The sequence below is a fragment of the Cimex lectularius genome, unplaced genomic scaffold (genome assembly GCF_000648675.2).
Source record: "Cimex lectularius strain Harlan isolate CLEC.00 unplaced genomic scaffold, Clec_2.1 scaffold33, whole genome shotgun sequence".
NCBI lineage: Eukaryota > Metazoa > Arthropoda > Insecta > Hemiptera > Cimicidae > Cimex > Cimex lectularius.
This window is the reverse complement of record NW_019392683.1, coordinates 685,044-704,931: the sequence shown is the minus strand read 5'-3', so window position 1 is coordinate 704,931 and position 19,888 is coordinate 685,044. Positions and strand designations below refer to the sequence as shown.

Here is a 19,888-nt window from a genome sequence, read left to right as displayed (position 1 = left end):
TATTTGGCTAACTTACCTATTCGTTCCACTTGTTTGTTTCAACCGCCGCCCCCGGACCTCTGAAGTCAATAATTAATTAATATCAAATCTTAAACCTGAGTTAATACTCAATAAATAGGCATTTCAAAGAGCAGAATATTTCATCTATCGATTTTTGGCCAATCCAAGACCTAGAACAGCCAAATTTGGACAAATGTCTGATCCATAGTAGTTAATCTGGAAAGTGTACAGTCTTCTGGCGCATTTGGATGGAAAGTTCAACTGGCTCACTATTACTACCGGTGAAGCTTAATTTGTATTAACTTTCGATTACTTTTCGTTCTCCGGACTTGCTGTCTTTAATATCTCCCTTTGGTCCTATAAATCCTGTAGATTAACCGGATGAATTTGCATTATTCTCAATTCAAGAGGAGAATGCTAGGTGGAAGTGTTTTCTACTTTTACCTGCTTATAGAGGGAATTGCCTAGTTTTGACGAATTTAATCTTTACTAAAAGCCAGTCCAATTAACAACCTTATATTAAAAAAAAATACGCACACAAAATATCTTTAGATCTCAGTCTGACTAGCTTTATTAACTTTATATGATCAACGAAAAAAAGAATTTTTAAAATTAATTTGCTTATTGTTGTCGGTTTTAAACTTTGCCGTAGCGTGAAGGAAATTTGTAAAAGGCTTTAAAGGGAAAATTGGCTTCCCGAGTAATAAATAGTGTTGACCGGCTATCAAAGTAACCGAGGTTTCCTACATTATCTGGCCGGATTAATCAGTGAGGAGAGGGAAAATGGGCTTATTACAGAAACAAGGTTTGGCCCAAGGGTGGCTCATTATGCCCTTAAACCAATATGCTCTTATCTGGGGAAATTAAACAGTTTGCTAACATTCTGGTCGCTGGCATATGACAAGACGTATGTTCGCTGATTTTCTATTTTTAGCCACGTGATACGTCCACTCCCTTTTCACCATTTTTTGGAACAAAATTACAGTTCTTGAACTAAAATTTTGACTTTTCGGTTCAGGATTCCATAAATACATTCCAGAAATTGAGTTCACTGTAATGTAGAGACAATTTTTTTACTAAAAATTAAAGCATTTTAGGACCTTTTAAATTAAGAAATATCACTTGACATTGTATTAATATCTTTAAATTTTGTCAAATTTTTAATTTATAAACTAATTATGAACAACAATAATCGATGAAAATTTTCTTCTAGATTTTAACATCGATCGCACAGAGATACATTCTCCCCATTACATAGTGTAGTAGTGTAGTATTTTGAAAAGTTGACATTTACAGAAAAGCAAGATAATTATTAAAAAAATGTTGATAAATCTTTATAGTTTTACTAGAGTAACCCCCTTTATCATTTTAGAATGTAATCCACCTGTACAGTATTCGAAGTGTGGCCAAATGTTGTAGTTATAAATATGACGCCAACTTTTACAGTTTTACAGTACAATGTCTTCACCCTTTATAGTTGTAGTCGTGTGCAACACTTTGCAGAAGTAGATGCATTTAGTCATTTATTACGGTTGTAGGTTTACCACCTAATTTTCTAGATGTATAAGAACTGCCTGCCTTTGCAGTGGTTGGTATCGTTAAAATGTGCAGTTGTACATTGTTGTCATCCTTTGTAGTTGTAGCAGGGTAATAAAAACGTATCGCCCATCTTTACAATTTTAGAAATTTTGTCAAATCAATGTTTAAAATAGTAAAAATGTTGCCTGTATTAGAGTTGTACAAGTTTCGCCATCTTGTACTATCTTAATTCCACCTGTCAGTTGTAGAAATGTTTGCCAATTATTGAAGTTGTAGCTGTGTCACCAACCTTAAAGTGGGGAGCACTTACCCGATGCAACGCTATGCGACGCCACCCGATGCTACCCAACGCCTTGCCCCCTTTTTGGTGGGGTGTGCACATCTATCCGACGCAAGCACACGTCGCGTACAGTCACACAGCGTGTATCATAATAATCACTATCACAATCGCAAGGTTCTTTTGTCCTTAATGCTTTATTTTAAGCAAAACTATGTAATAAATTGTTAGTTAAATTTAATTGTTTTAAATAAAGTTATTCCGGTGTTTTGATAAATTTTCTGCCTAAACATCGTAATTAAATTTTTTTATAAAAACTGAATTTTTAATCCCGTTTAATTTGGTTTATGTTAAAATAAGAATGTTGTCATTAATATAACGACAAAATTACATATACATAGTTAGCAATAAACTACAAAAAAATATGAGTGTCCTCTTCTGACGCTACTCGACGAAAACAGTGTAATTGTATGAGCAAAACCATGAGATAAATTGTTAGTTAAATTCATTATATCAAAAAATGGTATTCCGGTGTTTTCATTAATTTTCTACCAAACCATTAAAAGTAATATTTGTCTTTTTTATCTCAACTAAAAACCTTAATTAATTGAAAGATATTAATTGGTCAAGCGGACCACGAAAACTAGTTAAATTAATATTTGTAAATAAAAACTAATGAATTTTTGATCTCGGTTAATTTGGTTTATATTAAGATAAATTTGTTGTAATTAATATAACGACAGAATGAATAAAATATCAGTGTCCGGTTCTTTTGTCTTCGACTGTACTGGAAGCTACCCGACGAAAATCTGGACAGTGGGGGTCGCATAGCACTGCATCGGGCATATGTGCACGGAGGTAATACAATCTTATGGAAAATTGGAATTTGGATTTGCGTCGGGGCATCGGGTAGCGTCGCATCGGGTAGCGTCGCATCGGGTAAATGTGTTCCCCGCTTTAAAAAGTATAAATGTTGACTGCAATATTGGTACTGTTAAAATATAACGCTTCATAACTGTTGTCAGTCTATTTTGTAAAAGGGCAAGAAATTGTAATGAGAGAAATTAGAGTTTTGTTTTCGATATCAACTGCATAAAATGTGTGTTGAAGAGGTGGAAGCTGAGGAAAATGCGTCCCCAACTAATGACAATAAACGTTTACAGTTGTAGAAGTGATGCTAAACTTAACATTGGCCGATGTTTACAATTGCTGAAATATTGTACGCGGAAAAAAAAATTGTAATCGGAGAAATAGGAGGTCTTTATTTTACTTTGCATTAGCAACGTCGAAAAGAATGGTGGAATCGGCCTGCATAAAAAATCCAATTCGAACAGGGCCAATCTTTAGATTTGTAGTCTCGAATTCAGGTTTAAAATTTTCAATATAAAAATTGAATGTAAATATGACAGAAATTCGACAATTGGTATTTCGTCCAAATAAATTATATTTACTAAGATCGTGAGATGCGGTCTGGTGTGCGTAGGTTCCAGAAAAACATTTTCTTTATCGTGCCAACGTTTCGATCTTTATTGAGATCATCTTCAGGGCTCAAAGTGTTTGTTTTCTGCGTAATTGTGCCATTCATGGATAATTATATACATAGAACAAAACAAACATAAACGTAACTTTTTAGAAATGGTTTACATCAACAGAGATAAACTCAGCATCAATTAAAGAACATACACACGTAAACTCAGTCGCAGCTACGCCAATATCATTAATCAAATTCAATATCGATAACATACATACATCATCGTCACATCATACAAAACATATAATATAACATATAAAACAATCATCACTTTTCAGACATCAAACATTTCTACATAGTATAATTCTTCAACAATTTGGCTTTCCTTTCCCTGATTATCCCCGTCTATATAATCCTGAAATGATGATCAGGCCGAACCATTACCCCCGTTTTTTCCCCTTCCTCAAAGAAGCCGACTCCTCATATAAAAAATGTCTTTCTATCCCGACTTCCTTCCCCACCACTTCAAAATCCAAAGTACATAAACATAAAACAGCAATATCTCACTAGCACTCTCAACACGGCATAAAAGACTGGCACAACTACGCAGAAAACAAACACGAGTAGAAATACTTTGATTGAATGTAAAAAATATTTTTTTTCATTGTATAAATTCTCTTTTTTCCACATTCTACATGTATTTGTTAAATTTAAACAAGTTTGTAAATCCCAGGCCCTGAAGATGATTTCAAGTAAGATCGAAACGTTGGCACGATAAAGAAAATGTTTTTCTAAACCTTACGTCACACCAGACCGCATCTGACGATCTACGAATAATTATATTTACTAAATTCACAAAAATATTTCGTTGGTGTATCTTTCCATTGTACTTAATGAAATATTTTTGTTTTTTGTTTCAGGGGCGATCAACGTTTCTAAATCAAAGAAAATCCTTGACAGCGATTCTAACAGTAAGTAGAAAATATCAAATCATTTATTTACTTTACTCTAGAAAGAAGAAATCATTCACCCCCCGCCCACCTAAAGACGATCGCGGGAGATAACGTCTCGCGGGGCGGACAATGCAGCGGGAAAATAGCCTGGAAACGTTGCTCGGGTCGAAATATTTATTTATGGCTAATGTTCGAAAGTCTATTCAGGGATGCGAGAGTGTGAGTGAGGCGGCGAAGACGGGAACGCCGCCTCCAGAGGGGTTGATACTGGAAGATCCTATCTCCTGCCCCTTCTTTTGTTCATCCCCACATATGTTTACTTGCCCGGTTTGATTTGTGTCCTCCTCTCCGCCTGCCAAGCCCGTTATTGCCTCCTTGACACACGGCTTTTATTTTAAAGGGCCATTAAGTTCAACGGACACCGACCTCCGTCCTGTTTCCATTATGAGAATCCTCGAGGTCCGCCTCTGCGAAGACGAATGCCTTTTAAGTCTCGTCCCTCGTCCTGTCTACAATCTTTATAAAATGTAAAATATAGTCCAACTATTCATATAATGTAAGTGTGATTAACGCCAAAGGAAGAAAATATCTATAAAATGGAATTTAATTTATTCAATGTTTTATGACTGTAAAAAAGTACAATTTCAGGAAAACACTTCTCCTTTCAGGGCCAGTATTTTTTCATTTCTGAAATCTAGAATATTTTTTTCAATTTAAGCCTTATATTAAATTATTCTTTTAAAGGGGTTCGTCGCCAGGTTTTTCTTAGAGACTATTTTCAGAAAAATATTATGTAAAGCGGAAAATTGGCATACTTTTCGTACTAATTTGTACAGAACCATTGACTAAATTATTTAATTGTGATTTAATACGTTTTGTATGAGTAGGTCTGTATAAATTTGGAAAATTCTCTTTTAATAAAGAGTTATATTAGATTAATCTGGCTAGGAGGATCCGCATTCTTATATAAAATTTATTTACTATCAACAGTTTTATATATGATGTCTTTTAGTTAAATTTGTGTCTCGGACATGGACTTTTTTTAAATTTCAGACTAACTGGCGTACATGGGCAGACCCAAAAATCGACAGAAATCTATACACAACTAGTTATGAATATATAGTTTACTTTTGCTTGACATTTTTACTTTAATTTTGGATAATTTTAATTAATAAAGTGGAGTTGGAAGATTATGCTTAGTACTTTTCATTCTATTTAAGATGCTTGAAACAAGTAAGACGCTTTTGATGAATACGAACGTCGTTGTTAAAAAGCGATCCCAGAAAGTCTTTTGCCGACAAATCGCCCTGTCGAAGCCTTGCAGACCCTTGAAATAAATTCAACTGGAGCACTACTCTTGCCGGCATATCAAATGGAGAAGGGTGAAGAGCCGGGGAAGAATAAGGTTTAGTAAAGTAGTCAGTTACCGGACCTGTTGTGTACAGAAATGGGTCGGCGCTTCGGGGAGAAGGGCCCTTCTTCTCTTTCGCCAAGTGTTTGTTTACCGTTGGATGAGAAAAGGGGGAAGGGTTGTAATCCTTTGGCCAGCGGCGGATAAATTGTTGTTCTCTAACAAGGAGGAGATGGAGAGCGGATCTCCTGGAAGGGCGAGCCTACACAAAAATCCTAAATACAAAAAACAACAATATCATACTGACGATGAGAAAAATACATCGGAAAAATCAGAAAAAATAAAGGACTGATATAAATAACACATTGGGGGAGTCCAGTGGCTGTTTAGAGTGTACTACTCCTATTTGCCAAGCTAGTGGTTCCGGGTTCGAATCCCGTCGTAGCCCATGGAATTTTAATTGATAATAAAAATGTCAATTGAAGTGTGCTGAAATAAGTAACCTACATAGCCCTTACGTAAAATATTCCCAGTGCACTCACCTTTAACTTGAAATCGAAGGTGCGAAAATGGTTACGCAAATAAAATGCATATTTAGCCCAAAAATATTACCATATTGATTTCACCTATAAATAAAAAAAAGTTTTAGTTGCATTTTATGCTAGTTTTTAATAACCCAAGCTAAACGAACCTAATCCGTCTCTAACCAACCTAATACGCTCGTCCCTAAACTTACCTAACCCTAACTCTGACTTAACCTAACCCAAATCCTACCTAACCCCAACATAAAATATTTCAAGTGCACTCTCCTTTAGCTTGAAATCGACGGTGCGAAAATGGTTACGCAAATAAAATGCATATTTAGCCCAAAAATATTACCATATTGATTTCACCTATAAAGAATAAAAACCCAAAGTTTTAGTTGTATTTTATGATAGTTTTTTGAGAATCTTTCTTTGTATCTTTTCATAAATTATACATCTTTTTCTAATGGTGTAAAATCCCGCGCAAATCACTAACACTACGGCCAGTACACCGGAGACACGTGTTGTGAAAAACCAATCAATGCTAGTACTCACTTTGTTATCGGGTGCAGGCTAGGAGGTTATTGTCGTATGAGGATTCTTAAGATGGGAAGTAGTGGAGAGGGCTTGAGCACTTATTGGGTTAGGATAGCTTGAAAGATTAGAGTGAAACATGAGTAACGAGAACAGATCAGTACTTTGAGAGAAGCAGAAAAAATAATTAATTCTGGGACAGGAGCGTTGCCTTAGAATAATACATAGGTTAAGTTAAAAGTACATTTTGACACAAAAATAAGTCGTGGTGATCAACGTAATAATAATGTACTTCTAAAAAACAAAACCCAAAGGGGTTGAAACTAACATGAGTTACCTGAAAATTAAGAGAAAATAATAATTACTGAGTAAATTTAAACTGTAGTTAAAGAGACTCTGTTTGGAGGGAGAGGATGTGCATGGATAGGAGATGTTTAAAAGATGTAGGGGAAACGACTTTGCGGGTAGTTAAAGGGAGGAGGGACTTTCAGAATTTCGGTGTTCGGAAAGACCGTTTAAAGGTGCATGCTCTATGCAGGGGGAAGGATTAGGTCATGAGGAGATTAGCCGATATTGCAGGATTAGAAAGAGGATTTGAATCGGATGGACTGGATAATGTAATGAGGACAAGGGATGTTAATAGCCGGGTAAAGGAAGGAAATGTAGACTTCGGAAGAGGATAGAGCCAGGATAGGTTCGAATACAGCCGGGATACCCTGGACCCTCGAGGGATACCGAATATAAACGTAAACAAACCTAACAACAGTTCGTCAGAATTTTGAGGTTTGAGGAGCAGCTTATTTTGCTCCCCCGAAAGCCCACAGCTGCAGTGCAACGGAGAGTCGGAAGGAAATGGGCTGGTTATTGATGGTCAGAGAGGGCATATAGGGGAGGGATTTGAGGAGATGACTGGATCCTATGATGCTGAGGATATTCAACTATGGACTTTGTAGGATTGAGGGATTTATCGGTCCAAGTTGTTGATGGAATTTAGGTCTTTCTGGATCTTATGGATGGCCATTGGTAGTTCAGAGGGATAGAAAGACACATTTGAGCATGAGCATAGAAGTGATAGTTGCAGTACTGGATGGAATCGGAGAGATCATTAATGTAGATGCTGAAAATAATGAGAGATGCTAGAGCTGTGGAGAACACCTGATCTTAATGGAAGGAAGTGTGGCTGTTAGTTATAACGACGGTTTGAAGTCGATTGGTAAAATAGGAGTTGAACAATCAGATGGTGCTGTTGGGAGTGAAACTGATTGTTAATGTCATTGTGGATAGTGATAGTGGTAAGGAGTTGGGACTATATTGTGAGGAATTTTAATGGAAAGCTTGGATTCGATGGATGGTAGATGGGTTGTTCGTACGTTAGAGTTCCTCTCCGCATGCCCAAATAGGTCGAATTAATGTTTTGTACAGAGTTAGTTTGTTTTTTACTGTCATGCTTGATTTCGGTTCTGGAAGTCTTCGTATTTTTCCAAATTGTCTGTTTGTTCTTGTCGCAAGAATCTTGTTAGCGGATTCCACGTTAGTCTACAGTTTAAGTGTTGCCAGTGTTTTACTTGGATAGATGTCGGCAGTTCTTTATTGTTACGTACAGACATATACTGTCTGTTTGTTTAGCGTGAACGTAGTTTGGTGCATTTGTCCTCGTTCTGCTTCATTTTCCACGTTTTACACCAATCTTCAATAAGCCAAAGTTGTTCCTGGATATCGGAGATAGCTTGAATATGATTGGACCTATAATGGTGTTGCGATGGATCGGCAGATCAACAGTATAAACTGTACATACGATGGGACCAAGAATGTTCCCTTGTGGGAAGCCGACCTGGATCGTTATGTTCGTTAGAAAAATGTAGTCTCCCGAATTGGAAAATTATGTGGACTGAAGACGATTATTAAAATTGCACAGGATGTTTGTAATTTTTAAAAATATACAAAACCCTAGATGTTAAAAAACAGAAAAATACCCCCTTTAGTCGATTGCCCAGCTCTTTCTTAAAAATATAAAAATATTCATCTAAAGAGATTGTTTTTTTATAACGGCTTATCTCACGTTTGTTTTAACAACCTATCTTTGTTGTTAAGTACAAAACACCTGCGCGACAAAGGTTGTCAACAGCAGAAAAGCTCAAGTTTAACCTGTATATTTTACCGAGAACAGAAAGTGTGCGGCCAAGAATGAAATTTGATACCTTTCCTTCATCTCACACATCAAAAATGCAGCAAAAATCGAATTCATCTCGGAATTACTGTTAGACTTTAGTATGACAACTATTGTATGGGATCTATTTTTATGAGACAGTTGTCTACTATTCTTTTAAACAAATTAAATATTCTTGAATTATAAATTCAAAGGTGTCTTTTTTTATTTTTACGGAAGGGCGTTCAAATATCGTTCGGGTATTTATTATCCAAAAGTTTAAACGCCAAGAGAATAATATTTTGCTAAAATCCACTGTGATAATGATGACTATTCAATTGTAAGTTTACTTTCAAATTTGACAAAGTGAGCAAATTGTTTATTCTATTTTAGTGTAATATAAATTACATTATGTTCGTCATAATTCATCATGTTGATTGCTTTTAATTCGATTTAGTCGACAAGTTCTTCACAGTTAACTTAATTTAATTTCAATTTGAGTAATACATAGTTATTTTGGAACTGTGCTGCTCTATGGCGAAAACGTTTGATATGAGTGTGAGCAAATTTTATTCAAACAATGTTTCTTTTCATCATTTTTCATTACGAAGATGACGTTACAGAAATCTAAAGTTTTGTTCATTTAGCATGTTCTTTTTTCGAGGGGAACAGCTGTTTATCAATGAATTCGGCGTATCTGAGCAGAAAATGTAAAAACAACCTAGAGCGGTTTGACATAAAAGCTGGCGATTCTAAGATTTTTTCTCTCTCGATTGTATGACGGATAAAACTGCTATGAATTATTTATCAAAAGAGTTTCTTGACACTCCTACCTAACGATAACTGTTAGGTTACTGAAATAATAAGGAAAAAATGTGTGTGTGTGTGTGTGTGTGTGTGTGTGTGTACATTTATATCCGAAAGTTGGACGAAGGAGCAGTGTCTTTTTCTTTTCTTCAAATTTTTTATTTTATTTTTTTTATTTTTTATTTATTTATTTTTTTTTACGAGGGTTCGCAACAGCAGAGGTTATATCAACCCTCGGGGTGCCGGTGTTTTTGAAAAAAAGCCCATTTGTAAGTATGTCGGGTTCGAATGCAGGGCCGCTGGATTCGAACCCAGAACCTTTACCTTACAGTGATGAGCGCCGTGTCAACGCCTAAACCGTTTCGGCCACCGACGCCCCTAATTTTTCTTATTCCTGATCTTTTTGATATAATAATAATATGAAGGCTGATATCAATCACATCAGGATAGTAATTAGATAATTACAAGGCGCGACATATGTCAAGATAGAACGTCTGAAGAATGCGTGCAAAAATAAGATAGCAGGGATCGTTAAAATTCTTGTCTTTAAGGGCGTTCGGTATTTTATTAACATTTAAAATCAGTTTTTGCTGGAGCAAAATTAATGGGGGAATCCGAGTCGGTTGTTACAAAAGGCAGAGGTTCTCTCATTTCTCGCAGTTTTTCACCCTCGGTTTCGCTTCGCAATTCCCGACATCTCGCAACATTTCCCGGTGCGTTATGGGTCGGGAGAGGGGTTAACGGTACACAAAGAATTATCTCGGATCGTGCCCCGATGTATAAATCCAAGACGAGCGGAAACTCATTTTAACCTTCAGGAAGTGACGGAGTGTGGAAAAAAGCGAGGAGACTTCCTACCAGAAGGGGAAAACGGCCAGACCCATAAATCAAGTTCCATTGGGGCTGAAGAAAAGACCGCGCCGAGACGGACCGAGTAGGGTCTTTCAAGCCCGGAAAAAATAACGCAATTAAAAGTAATAAAATTAGGTACGTCTTAGCTCAAGCCGGCTACGTGATCCGACTCGTTGAGGCACCCGAACCCGTAATTAAACGGCAAAGGAAGAAAGAGAAAAATCAGGGATTTTGTTTTACTCTCTTCTGGGTCGACCGCTTCAAAGGCGACCACGTCAGGGCGGATAAACCTTTCATAAACATGTATGTTTGTCCTGGCCGTGTCGGCCAAAATACATATTAGCAAAACACTTAGATGTCGCCGTCGCCTCACTGCCCTCAAGAAAAGAGGCACTTAGAAAATTGTACACAATCTAGAACGTTATGTTCCATGCCTTTAACGATTTTCTTTTTTTGGCTAATTTAAATTTAGAGAAATACAACGTTTTCATTCGTTTTCGACAATCCCTCATCCACTACAACAGGACAAATTAAAACATAAATATATTTTCTATTTTTCTCCCCCTCCAATTTTTACCCTATCTCTAGTTTTCTGTCTCATACTTCCTTGTTACTTATTGCTACATATTTTTTTAAGAGGCTTAAAAACATCAAAATATGTTTATTCGGTTTATTATTATTGTACTTTTCTTTTGTTTTTTGTTCTAGATATTTAAGAATTATCCCTACAAAAATGATATCAGGACGAATTTTTAAAGTCATATCAAATAAAATAAAGAACATTATCCATTTGCTTAGTGGCTATAATTAACCATATTAAATATTCCAATTAATTATTCTTTTTATCTAAGGTTTTGGGCTGAGATTAAACATTAGTGTCACGAGCGGGATTCGAACCCACGACCTTCGGCTCAATACGCCCCTTGCTCTAACCACTTGAGCTATCGTGACTTCGATCCCCTCGGACTTGGCCTCATCTCGTCGAAAGTCGTGGTTTCGAACCCCGCTCGTGACACGAATTTTTCATCTCTAGGCTAAAAACCTAGATAAAAAGAATAATTAATTGGAAGTGGTTTTACAGTATAAATACATATTTTGTTATTATAGTTTGACAGTAATTACCTCTGAAATGTCTGCCAAGGAGACGAGCATGTTAGTGGTGGGTCACGGATCTAGACAAAAATGTTTTGGTGATTATACACTCCAAAATAACGGACAGCCCCCCGAAAAAAAATGAAATTTAAAATTTTCCGTTTTTTAATATTTTTATCTCGTCTTTCTACTTGCATTCAACTATGTGAATATATCAGTTTACATTTTTCATGCGGATTGCAATAGAAGTATAGTAAAAGCTATCAAAGTTTATCAATAACAAAAAAAAATTCTAAAAGCCAAATTTTTTCAAATAAACTAGGCCTTAAATTTTTTTCATGAAAATAATATGAAATTTCGTTTTAGCACTTCTAGAGGCCCCTGAGCATAAATTTTTGTTTGAATTTAAATTTATCGATTTTTTCACTTTTCAAATATTTCCGAGTTTTGAGAACTGGTTATCAGAATATCTAATTTAAACGGCTCTAATTCAAAAATGTCTAAAGGGATTTTTAATATCAAAACAACCTTTTGAAAGAAGAGGAACGTAACTTTCTAACGACGTATGTAACATTAAAATTTGTAAAATATTTCTATATGATAGCAGCAACAAAACAGCAAAATTATTTGTCAGAAATTCGTCTTCTTTAAAAAAAAAAATATATTGGAAATGATATAATTCTATTTTAATGTTTGACACGGTTATAAATTGCAGTTGATAATTTCTATAAAAAGAATTATCAACCGTGAAAATCGGTTCACTAGCTTTTGAGAAAAATGATGTTAGAGCCTGCACTATGAATTTCCGTCATGCAGAAAGGTCGCTGTAATACCAGTCAAAAAATTAATTTACACTGATTTCCGCGAAGTTTTATAACCAAACCATCCCTAAAAAATTTTTTTTGGCCGAAACCAGGGCTTATTCATATGATGTAAGGTATACGTATCCGATATTTTGAGTCACAAAATTTTTTTTGTCTAAATGCGTGACCCAAGCTGGTGGTCCCTTTTGAATATCAAAAATAAAATAAAACCAACATAAATTTTGCAGGTTCGAACTGATCCTAACAATACTACCAACGTGCTGTAAAAACTGTTTGCAGGAAAAGCTCCTGACTGATGACTGTTGTCAAGAAAGACAAATAGGCTTCTGTTTTTCTTATCTTTGGCCGATGGTCTGCTCTTTTTCTTGTCTGCTTGTGGCGAACGATTAAAGCCATGTACTCCATTGATCTCCTGTTAAAGGAATCTTGTCTTCCTATTTTTTATGGTTAGGCGACTTGTTTGAAATCAGATTAAACATATTTTTCTTTGAAATACTACATTTATAAACGGACGGTAGAGTTTCTAGATGATTTCTTGCCAGCTGAAATTAAATAATTAATAAAGCCTTACAATTTAGGCAATTCGTTTCTGCTTTTATGTATTAATTTTATAATAGCTCTTTTGTACAACAAAAGTTACAGTTTTTCTATTCGTATGAAAAACGCAACTGTAAAGTGCGTTTCGGCATATTACGATTTAGTGATCTAATCTTTAAAAAATCATAGCTTTATTGAACAGTGTATCTGAACCCGCTGCATGTTTCCCACGGTTTTTAGCTGTTTAAACGTTCCCTGACTCGTATCACACGTCGACGGATAGATTGTTGTTAAACTTAATTAAACTTTAGTTTTCACCTGTTTCTATCCTTCGTACTTTTACGGTACCTTCACGCGCTGTTTGCACAGCCCTGCGGTTGTAAGGCCTTGTCGCACGACTCAGGTTGGTCATGCTACGGTTGAAAATCACTTAAAAAGCAACAGTGATCTGATGAATAATCCGACATATTTGACATATAGCCAGATTTATGATTTATAAATTCTGTAAGGTTTAAACAAATTAAGCTAAAGACATAGAAGAATAGTCGACGTAATAAATCTTAGATCTTTTTGTTGTCTAACCAATCTTATGTGGTATTTTTCAAAAAAGCACCTTCTTTAACTCTTATTAATGGGAAATACAATTTGTCGAGTTGAGTCTGATGAGGTGCTGAACGTATAGTTTGATTATATATTTTAGTTGATTTTGTCTCTCAAAGGACTTTCAGAAATTTGTCATGTAAGTCTGTCTGTCTGTAGATGGTAAAACTAGCGAATCTATGAGAGCCCTGGAAGATTATAAATGACCATACCACAATGTATTAGAAACGTTCATTATATTTTAACAGAAAATACTTTAAACATGAGGTTTTGCCTTTCTTCAGAGGTCATCTCTATTTTTCAATAGTAATACGTTCCAGGAGTTTCTAGAGTCGATTTTTTAAATATATGTGCTAAGGAATGTGCTAAAACAGTGTCACTGATTATCATGCTGAAGTTCCATCGCTTCCTTTGATCCTGAGTCTGTCAGATCCGTTTTGGTATTAGCCATATTCTTTCTGCATGAACGACGAGCGAGAATAGGCGGACTATTATGATAAAAAGTGGCCAAACTAAACTTTATAGAACCGTTCATTCTTCATATTATGTTAACAGGATGATCGTTTTACTTTGGATTTTCCTCTGAGGTCATCACAAGTCATAATAGTGGTAAACTTTCTAGCATGTTGATGTCATCGAGGTGATGAATCCTAGTTTGCTCACGTTATGACAATAACCCTCTATGTCTATCTTTCTGAAGATGTATTTTTTTTCCAATGGATACCAGGGACTGGAGGAGTTCCCTCCTGAACACTGCAGCTGTACAGCTGTACTTTATCCCTGGCTCCATTTTTGGGGGCTCGCAACACAAGTGTGAATTGAGCCCCCGGTGTGCCGGTGTTCTTCCATCGAAGAAACTCATTTTTGAAGGGGGTTGGGACCAAATTCAGGGTCGCTGAGATCTGATCCCTCTCCTTCTGTGTCAGTTCCTTTCAATTGCGGCCATCGGTCCCCTTAGGCGTCAGAAAAAGTCCAGAGATGACGGTGGGGATCGAACCCACGACCGCGGGATCTCCTAGCCGAGAGTCTGACGCCTTAACCGCTCGGCTATCGCGCAATTGAGGATGCTTCGAAATATTTTTTAGTAGGGTTGCATCTTTTGAATTTATCGATAAAAATGTCAGAAATGGTGAACTTTCTGTGCCCTTCCCCCTCCTAACTTTAAAAATCGCAAAAATTATAATTATCAACCAGTCTCATTTGATGCTGAAATAAATGCACTATGAATGTTGTTTCGAGTTGTTTTGTGGTAGTAGTAGCGGTTACTTGCTATTTCACAAATAAGTTCAGAAAATATTTTTCATGTTTTTTTTAAACTTAGCTCTGTACTTTCAGACTTTCATGACTCGGGTTTATTAAGACTTTTTTACTCAGCGTTCAATTTCCTATAAGATCTGGAATTTTTGACCCATGATTTAAGGCCACCAAGTAGACGTCCTGGTGAAGAAGATGACCATGAAGATGATGAAAAAAGATGTAGTTTGATCACGTTTTAGCATAAAATATTTCGGTCTGTCTGATGGTGGCATATAACTAGATAGTGCAATATTAGCAGATCATAGTTACTGATCCTTAATACAGTTTTCTAGATCCTTGCTTTCTTAAACTCACACCAACAGGGCATAAAGATTTCCGTTAGACTTTTCCTCTGAGGCAATTTCAAATATATTCATAAATCCCCCCAACCTTGTTGAGGTCATCTTGGCCGGTCTGTTGAAGTTGGCAAAACCACAGAACAGACAGACAATAATAAACGTTTTCTAGCGTTAAAAGAACATCAAGTTTAACATTGGATATCCCGTTGAGGTGAGAATTTTAATCATGTTGACGTCTCAAAGAAAATGCAAATGAACCTGTAGTTACATCAGGCTTTGCATTAACCGTCTTGACCATCTGTCTGAAGATTGTGAAACTAGGGATCATATGTTTTTAGTTACTGTTGTCAGAGGTGAAAGTTTGGCTGTTTATAAACTGGTAAAACTACTGTGCTGGTAGTGCTGTCACGCGCCAGGGGCTCTATGAATCTTCAGCCCCATACATTCCGCCATTGTTTCAAGGCATTTAGACAATTATGCTAATAGAGATAGTGTGAAAAAGTTCTCGACTCCGATATCGACCTGTCTAGTCGCGGCGACGGGCAGGCGCAGTGGACGTGCATTCGCCGGCGTATTTACAACAGGACACGTGTAGTTTATGTCTGCAACCTGTCCACCTTGACCCCGGCAGAGACAAAAGCCTTGTATACACTCCGTCACCTGCAGGTGGCTCTCGTTCGGCCCAGTAGGCCGCCGGGAATTTATTGCGGTCGGATCCCTTCTCTGTACATGCCTCCAGCTTTCAACCTTTCGTCCCGCTCTAATTGAACCATTGAAAAACAACAGCAAAATAGTAAAATTCTCGTAAAAAAATATTTGTATACTGGCAGTATCGCAACAAATATAAATAACAACAGCGAAAAAGTATATTTATTTTTAAATATTTATGAAATAGGTATTCTTTTGTGTATGGATGTTTTTTCTTTAAATGTCTGAATTATTCAGGTTTTTTAAATTTAAATCTGTACAAGTCTCTTTCAATACTAACTTTTAAAATACACGTATTTTCTACTGAGCATCATTATAACACTCAATGTAATCATAATTAGAGAGCAGCGAGAAACGTCCATACACTCATGCAGGCTCATAATATTTAACAAGATTTTAATATATAGCCTCGGTCTAAACTGAGAGGAAAGAAATTGGGATAGTTATATTTTAAGGGTACTACTACAATCCTTCTCTCTGTAAGCCTGGGCACTACAACAATCCTCAATTAACATTTCCAGCGTTCTAAAAACAACGGTTGATTAAATAAATTATTTATATTAATTTATGACTTGTGGAGTGTTAGATTAGAATTTCATCTCGCGTCTAAAGAGTATTCAATAAATTAAACTTGTTTAATTTTAACTTTTTTTAATTACAGTCTGGTTCTTTGCTGTATATACTTTAAAGCTTTTGCGACAACGGCAAACGGACAAAATCCTGCGAATTAAACTTACCTTAATTGACTATTCAAATATTCAGTTTCTTTCCTTACCAATTCAATAACCAGAAAAGAGGGACGTTTTTAGAAATATTTGACTCAGCTGACAGGTTTATCTTTATGATAATTGTTTTCTATTGACTCTGTAAAGATGTGAAATTAAGGATCGACCTGTTGTATGTATTAATACATTTACATTTGATTTTGTTTACTTCATATTTTTTTATTAAGACTTTTGGTAAAAATCATTTGATTAAAAAAAGTTTCATTTTTTCATGTAGCATCCCGAAATTTAATGTACATTCCGCAAAGTCACATAGGATCTGATGTTGCCTTGGCGGAAGACATCTTTCGTGCTGACCAATTTAGATCACTATTGACTGGTGATCCTGGTGTATCCAACGTTGCAAAATGCAAAAATATAAAATTGAAACCACCCTTGCTAGTGAGTAATGCCTTATTAGTCTTTTTCCATCACTATCTAAAGCATTTGGGATTTTATTTAAAGAAATACCCTTATTTATTGACTCTCATGCCTTTATGACCTATTTTCAATCTTGCTTCTGAAAATTCCATTGCTTTGAAACAGCCCTTCTTAAAATCTCAGATGATTTTCGCCTAGGCATTGCTAATAAGTACACTGTTGTTTTTTTACGAGGGTTCGCAACAGGAGAGGTGCCAATATCAGCCGGTGTTTTTTTGAAAAACAAAAACAAAAACGCATTTGTATGCCGGGTTCGATTGCTGGGTCGCTGGATTCGAACCCGGGACCTTTACCTCACAGTGAAGAGCGCCGTGCCAACGCCTAAACCGTTGCGGCCACCGATGTCCCTTATATCCTGGTTTGTTTTAGTCATTTGAGTACTGTTTGACAATTTTGTTAATAAGAAGCATCCCACCCCTGAATACAAATCTTTGTGGAAATCAAAAAATAATTTGCTTTTCATGCTTCAGTTTTTCTCGAAAATCCAAAAAATGGTAATGACTTTGAAACACCTCCATCGACCCATGTTTACGTGGTACGTCCTTTTTAGATGGTCCGGCTGAATTTTTCTTGAACCATGCCGAAAAACCAAACAATACTTATTCTATATTTTTAGTCTAGTTTCAATAATTTTTTTTAAAGATAAATTGTACAGGTTACCTCTAGTCCATTTCACCTTCAAAATTTCAAATACGACCCTGTACAACATGACACATCATTTTAAAGGATTTTTACGCTGCAAAGAATAGTGCAATCGGATTTTGAATTGCCGTAGGCACTGTTTTTTAAAATGGCCCCACAGAAAATAGACAAGTGGAGTTACATCGGGTGACAAAAAAGGTATGAAACTATACTAAAAAATGTGTGGTGTTTAGTGACCGTTAGTCAATAATTATTCGGAGATGCGGTGTGAAGTAGGTTTTAGAAAAAACATCTTATTTATCGTGAGATCATTATCAGGGCCTGGGATTTACAAACATTGTTTAAATTTAACAAATACATGTAGGATGCAGAAAAAAAAGAGAATTTATACAATGAAAAAAGCTTTTTTATCGTGCCAACGTTTCGATCTTTATTGAGATCATCTGCGGGGCTCAAAGTATTTGTTTTCTGCGTAATTGTGTCATTCTTGAGTGTCGTGTTGAGAGTGCTAGTGAGATATTGCTGTTTTATGGATTTTGAAGGGAGTGGGAAAGAAAGTCGGGATAGAAGTTTTGTATGATGAGTCGGCTTCTTTGAGGTAGGAGCCTACAAAGGGAAAAACGGGGGTAATGGTTCGGCCTGATCATCATTTCATGATTATATAGACGGGGATAATCGGAGAAAGGAAAGCCAAATTGTTGAAGAATTAGACTATGTAGAAATGTTTGATGTCTGCAATGTGATGATTGTTTTATATGTTATATTATAGGTTTTGTGTGATGTGATGATAATATATGTATGTTATCGACATTGAATTTGATTAATGATATTGGAGTTCCTGCGACTAAGTTTACAGGTGTCTGTTCTGTAATTGTCGCTGTGTTTGTCTCTGTTATGTAAACCATTTATAAAATGTTACGTTTATGTTTGTTTTGTTCTTTATGTAATATTTTTGGATTATTGAAGTCGAAATTATTTAAAATGGTGAGTAGCCAATGTTGTAGGATTTTGCTTGGGTTTTTGCTATCATAGATGGCATAGATGGGCACTCACAACACGACACACAAGAATGACACAATTACGCAGAAAACAAACACTTTGAGCCCTGAAGATGATCTCAATAAAGGTCGAAAAGTTGGCACAATAAAGAAAATGTTTTTCTAAAACCTACGTAACACCAGACCGCATCTCAAGATCTCCGAATAATCAATTACTCCTGAATACAATCCTCCTCAAGTTTTTGGCCATTTGAAATGCGGATACGGTGATAACTTTGAAACGTCTTCACCGTTCCAATTTAATTTGATTTCTGTTCAAATTGCACTGAATACAGCAGGAACAATTGGAAAACAGCATCTGGGAGCATCTACAAAACTAGGTAAAACATTTTTTAGTAAGAAAACCAAATTGATAGCCGTTTTTCCCACCACAAAACAAACACTGAATGCAAATTTTTGGAAAAAATTCCAAATTCCCCTGATGTTTTTTTTTCGAAATAAAAGGAAAACTGTGAAACGATTCATTCAATCCACCGGGGTTTTACACCGATTCAGAATCCCATTACGTAGTGTATTGGTACAAATGTGTCCGTCGAAAATAAATCAGAAACTTATATATAAAAAACCCGTTTTGGGGAGTAATTACGATTTCAAACTTCTGCTGCCAACAAAAAGATATCAGAAAATTTATTTGTAGAAACCAAAATCGATTTGTTAATGAAAATCTGTTTTTCATAAATTTTGGAGATTATTGATTTCTATTATGAGAACGTAATTGAAATATCCCGAGGATATTTTGCACGGGAAAAGAAACCAAGAGGGTTTTAACTGGGGAACAAACCGTTCCCCTATTGCTTTTTTTATGGAAAGTACTGGCATAGGAACTTTTTGCCCTTTATTTGCCTATTCTTTTAGGGAAAAAGTAGACGGGACTACCTTGGCTGGCGGGAAACATCATTCAAAAGCCCTCGTAGGCGTCTGGGGTCTAATTTGGTGAGCGATAGAAATCGGCGGAGGGAGGCCAAGGGTCAAACTGACAAATCACCCTTAGCGGACTCCCCAGAACCGACCCCCTGCCGCCCAATTTGTCATAAGGTTCTTTGTCCTGTTTCACACGAATGGCGAGCCTGTTCTGAATGAAATTATTTCAACCCTTACGTAAACTACTTCAATATTCCTTTCTTTCTATAATAGGTTAATAAATTTCGGATTTTTCTATATTACGTATATAAC

At 36.1% G+C, this 19,888-nt stretch overlaps 1 protein-coding gene across 12 annotated transcripts in view; it reads left to right on the top strand.

Moving 5' to 3' along the window:
• Window positions 1-19,888, top strand: part of LOC106662528 (calmodulin-binding transcription activator 2) — a 324,643-nt gene that overhangs the window by 167,931 nt on the left and 136,824 nt on the right. For all 12 annotated transcript variants that reach the window (XM_014386691.2, XM_024225686.1, XM_024225685.1 and 9 more), the window contains one exon: window positions 4,208-4,258. In XM_014386691.2, coding sequence (XP_014242177.1) covers window positions 4,208-4,258 — 51 coding nt within the window. The remainder of the gene's footprint in view (window positions 1-4,207; window positions 4,259-19,888) is intronic.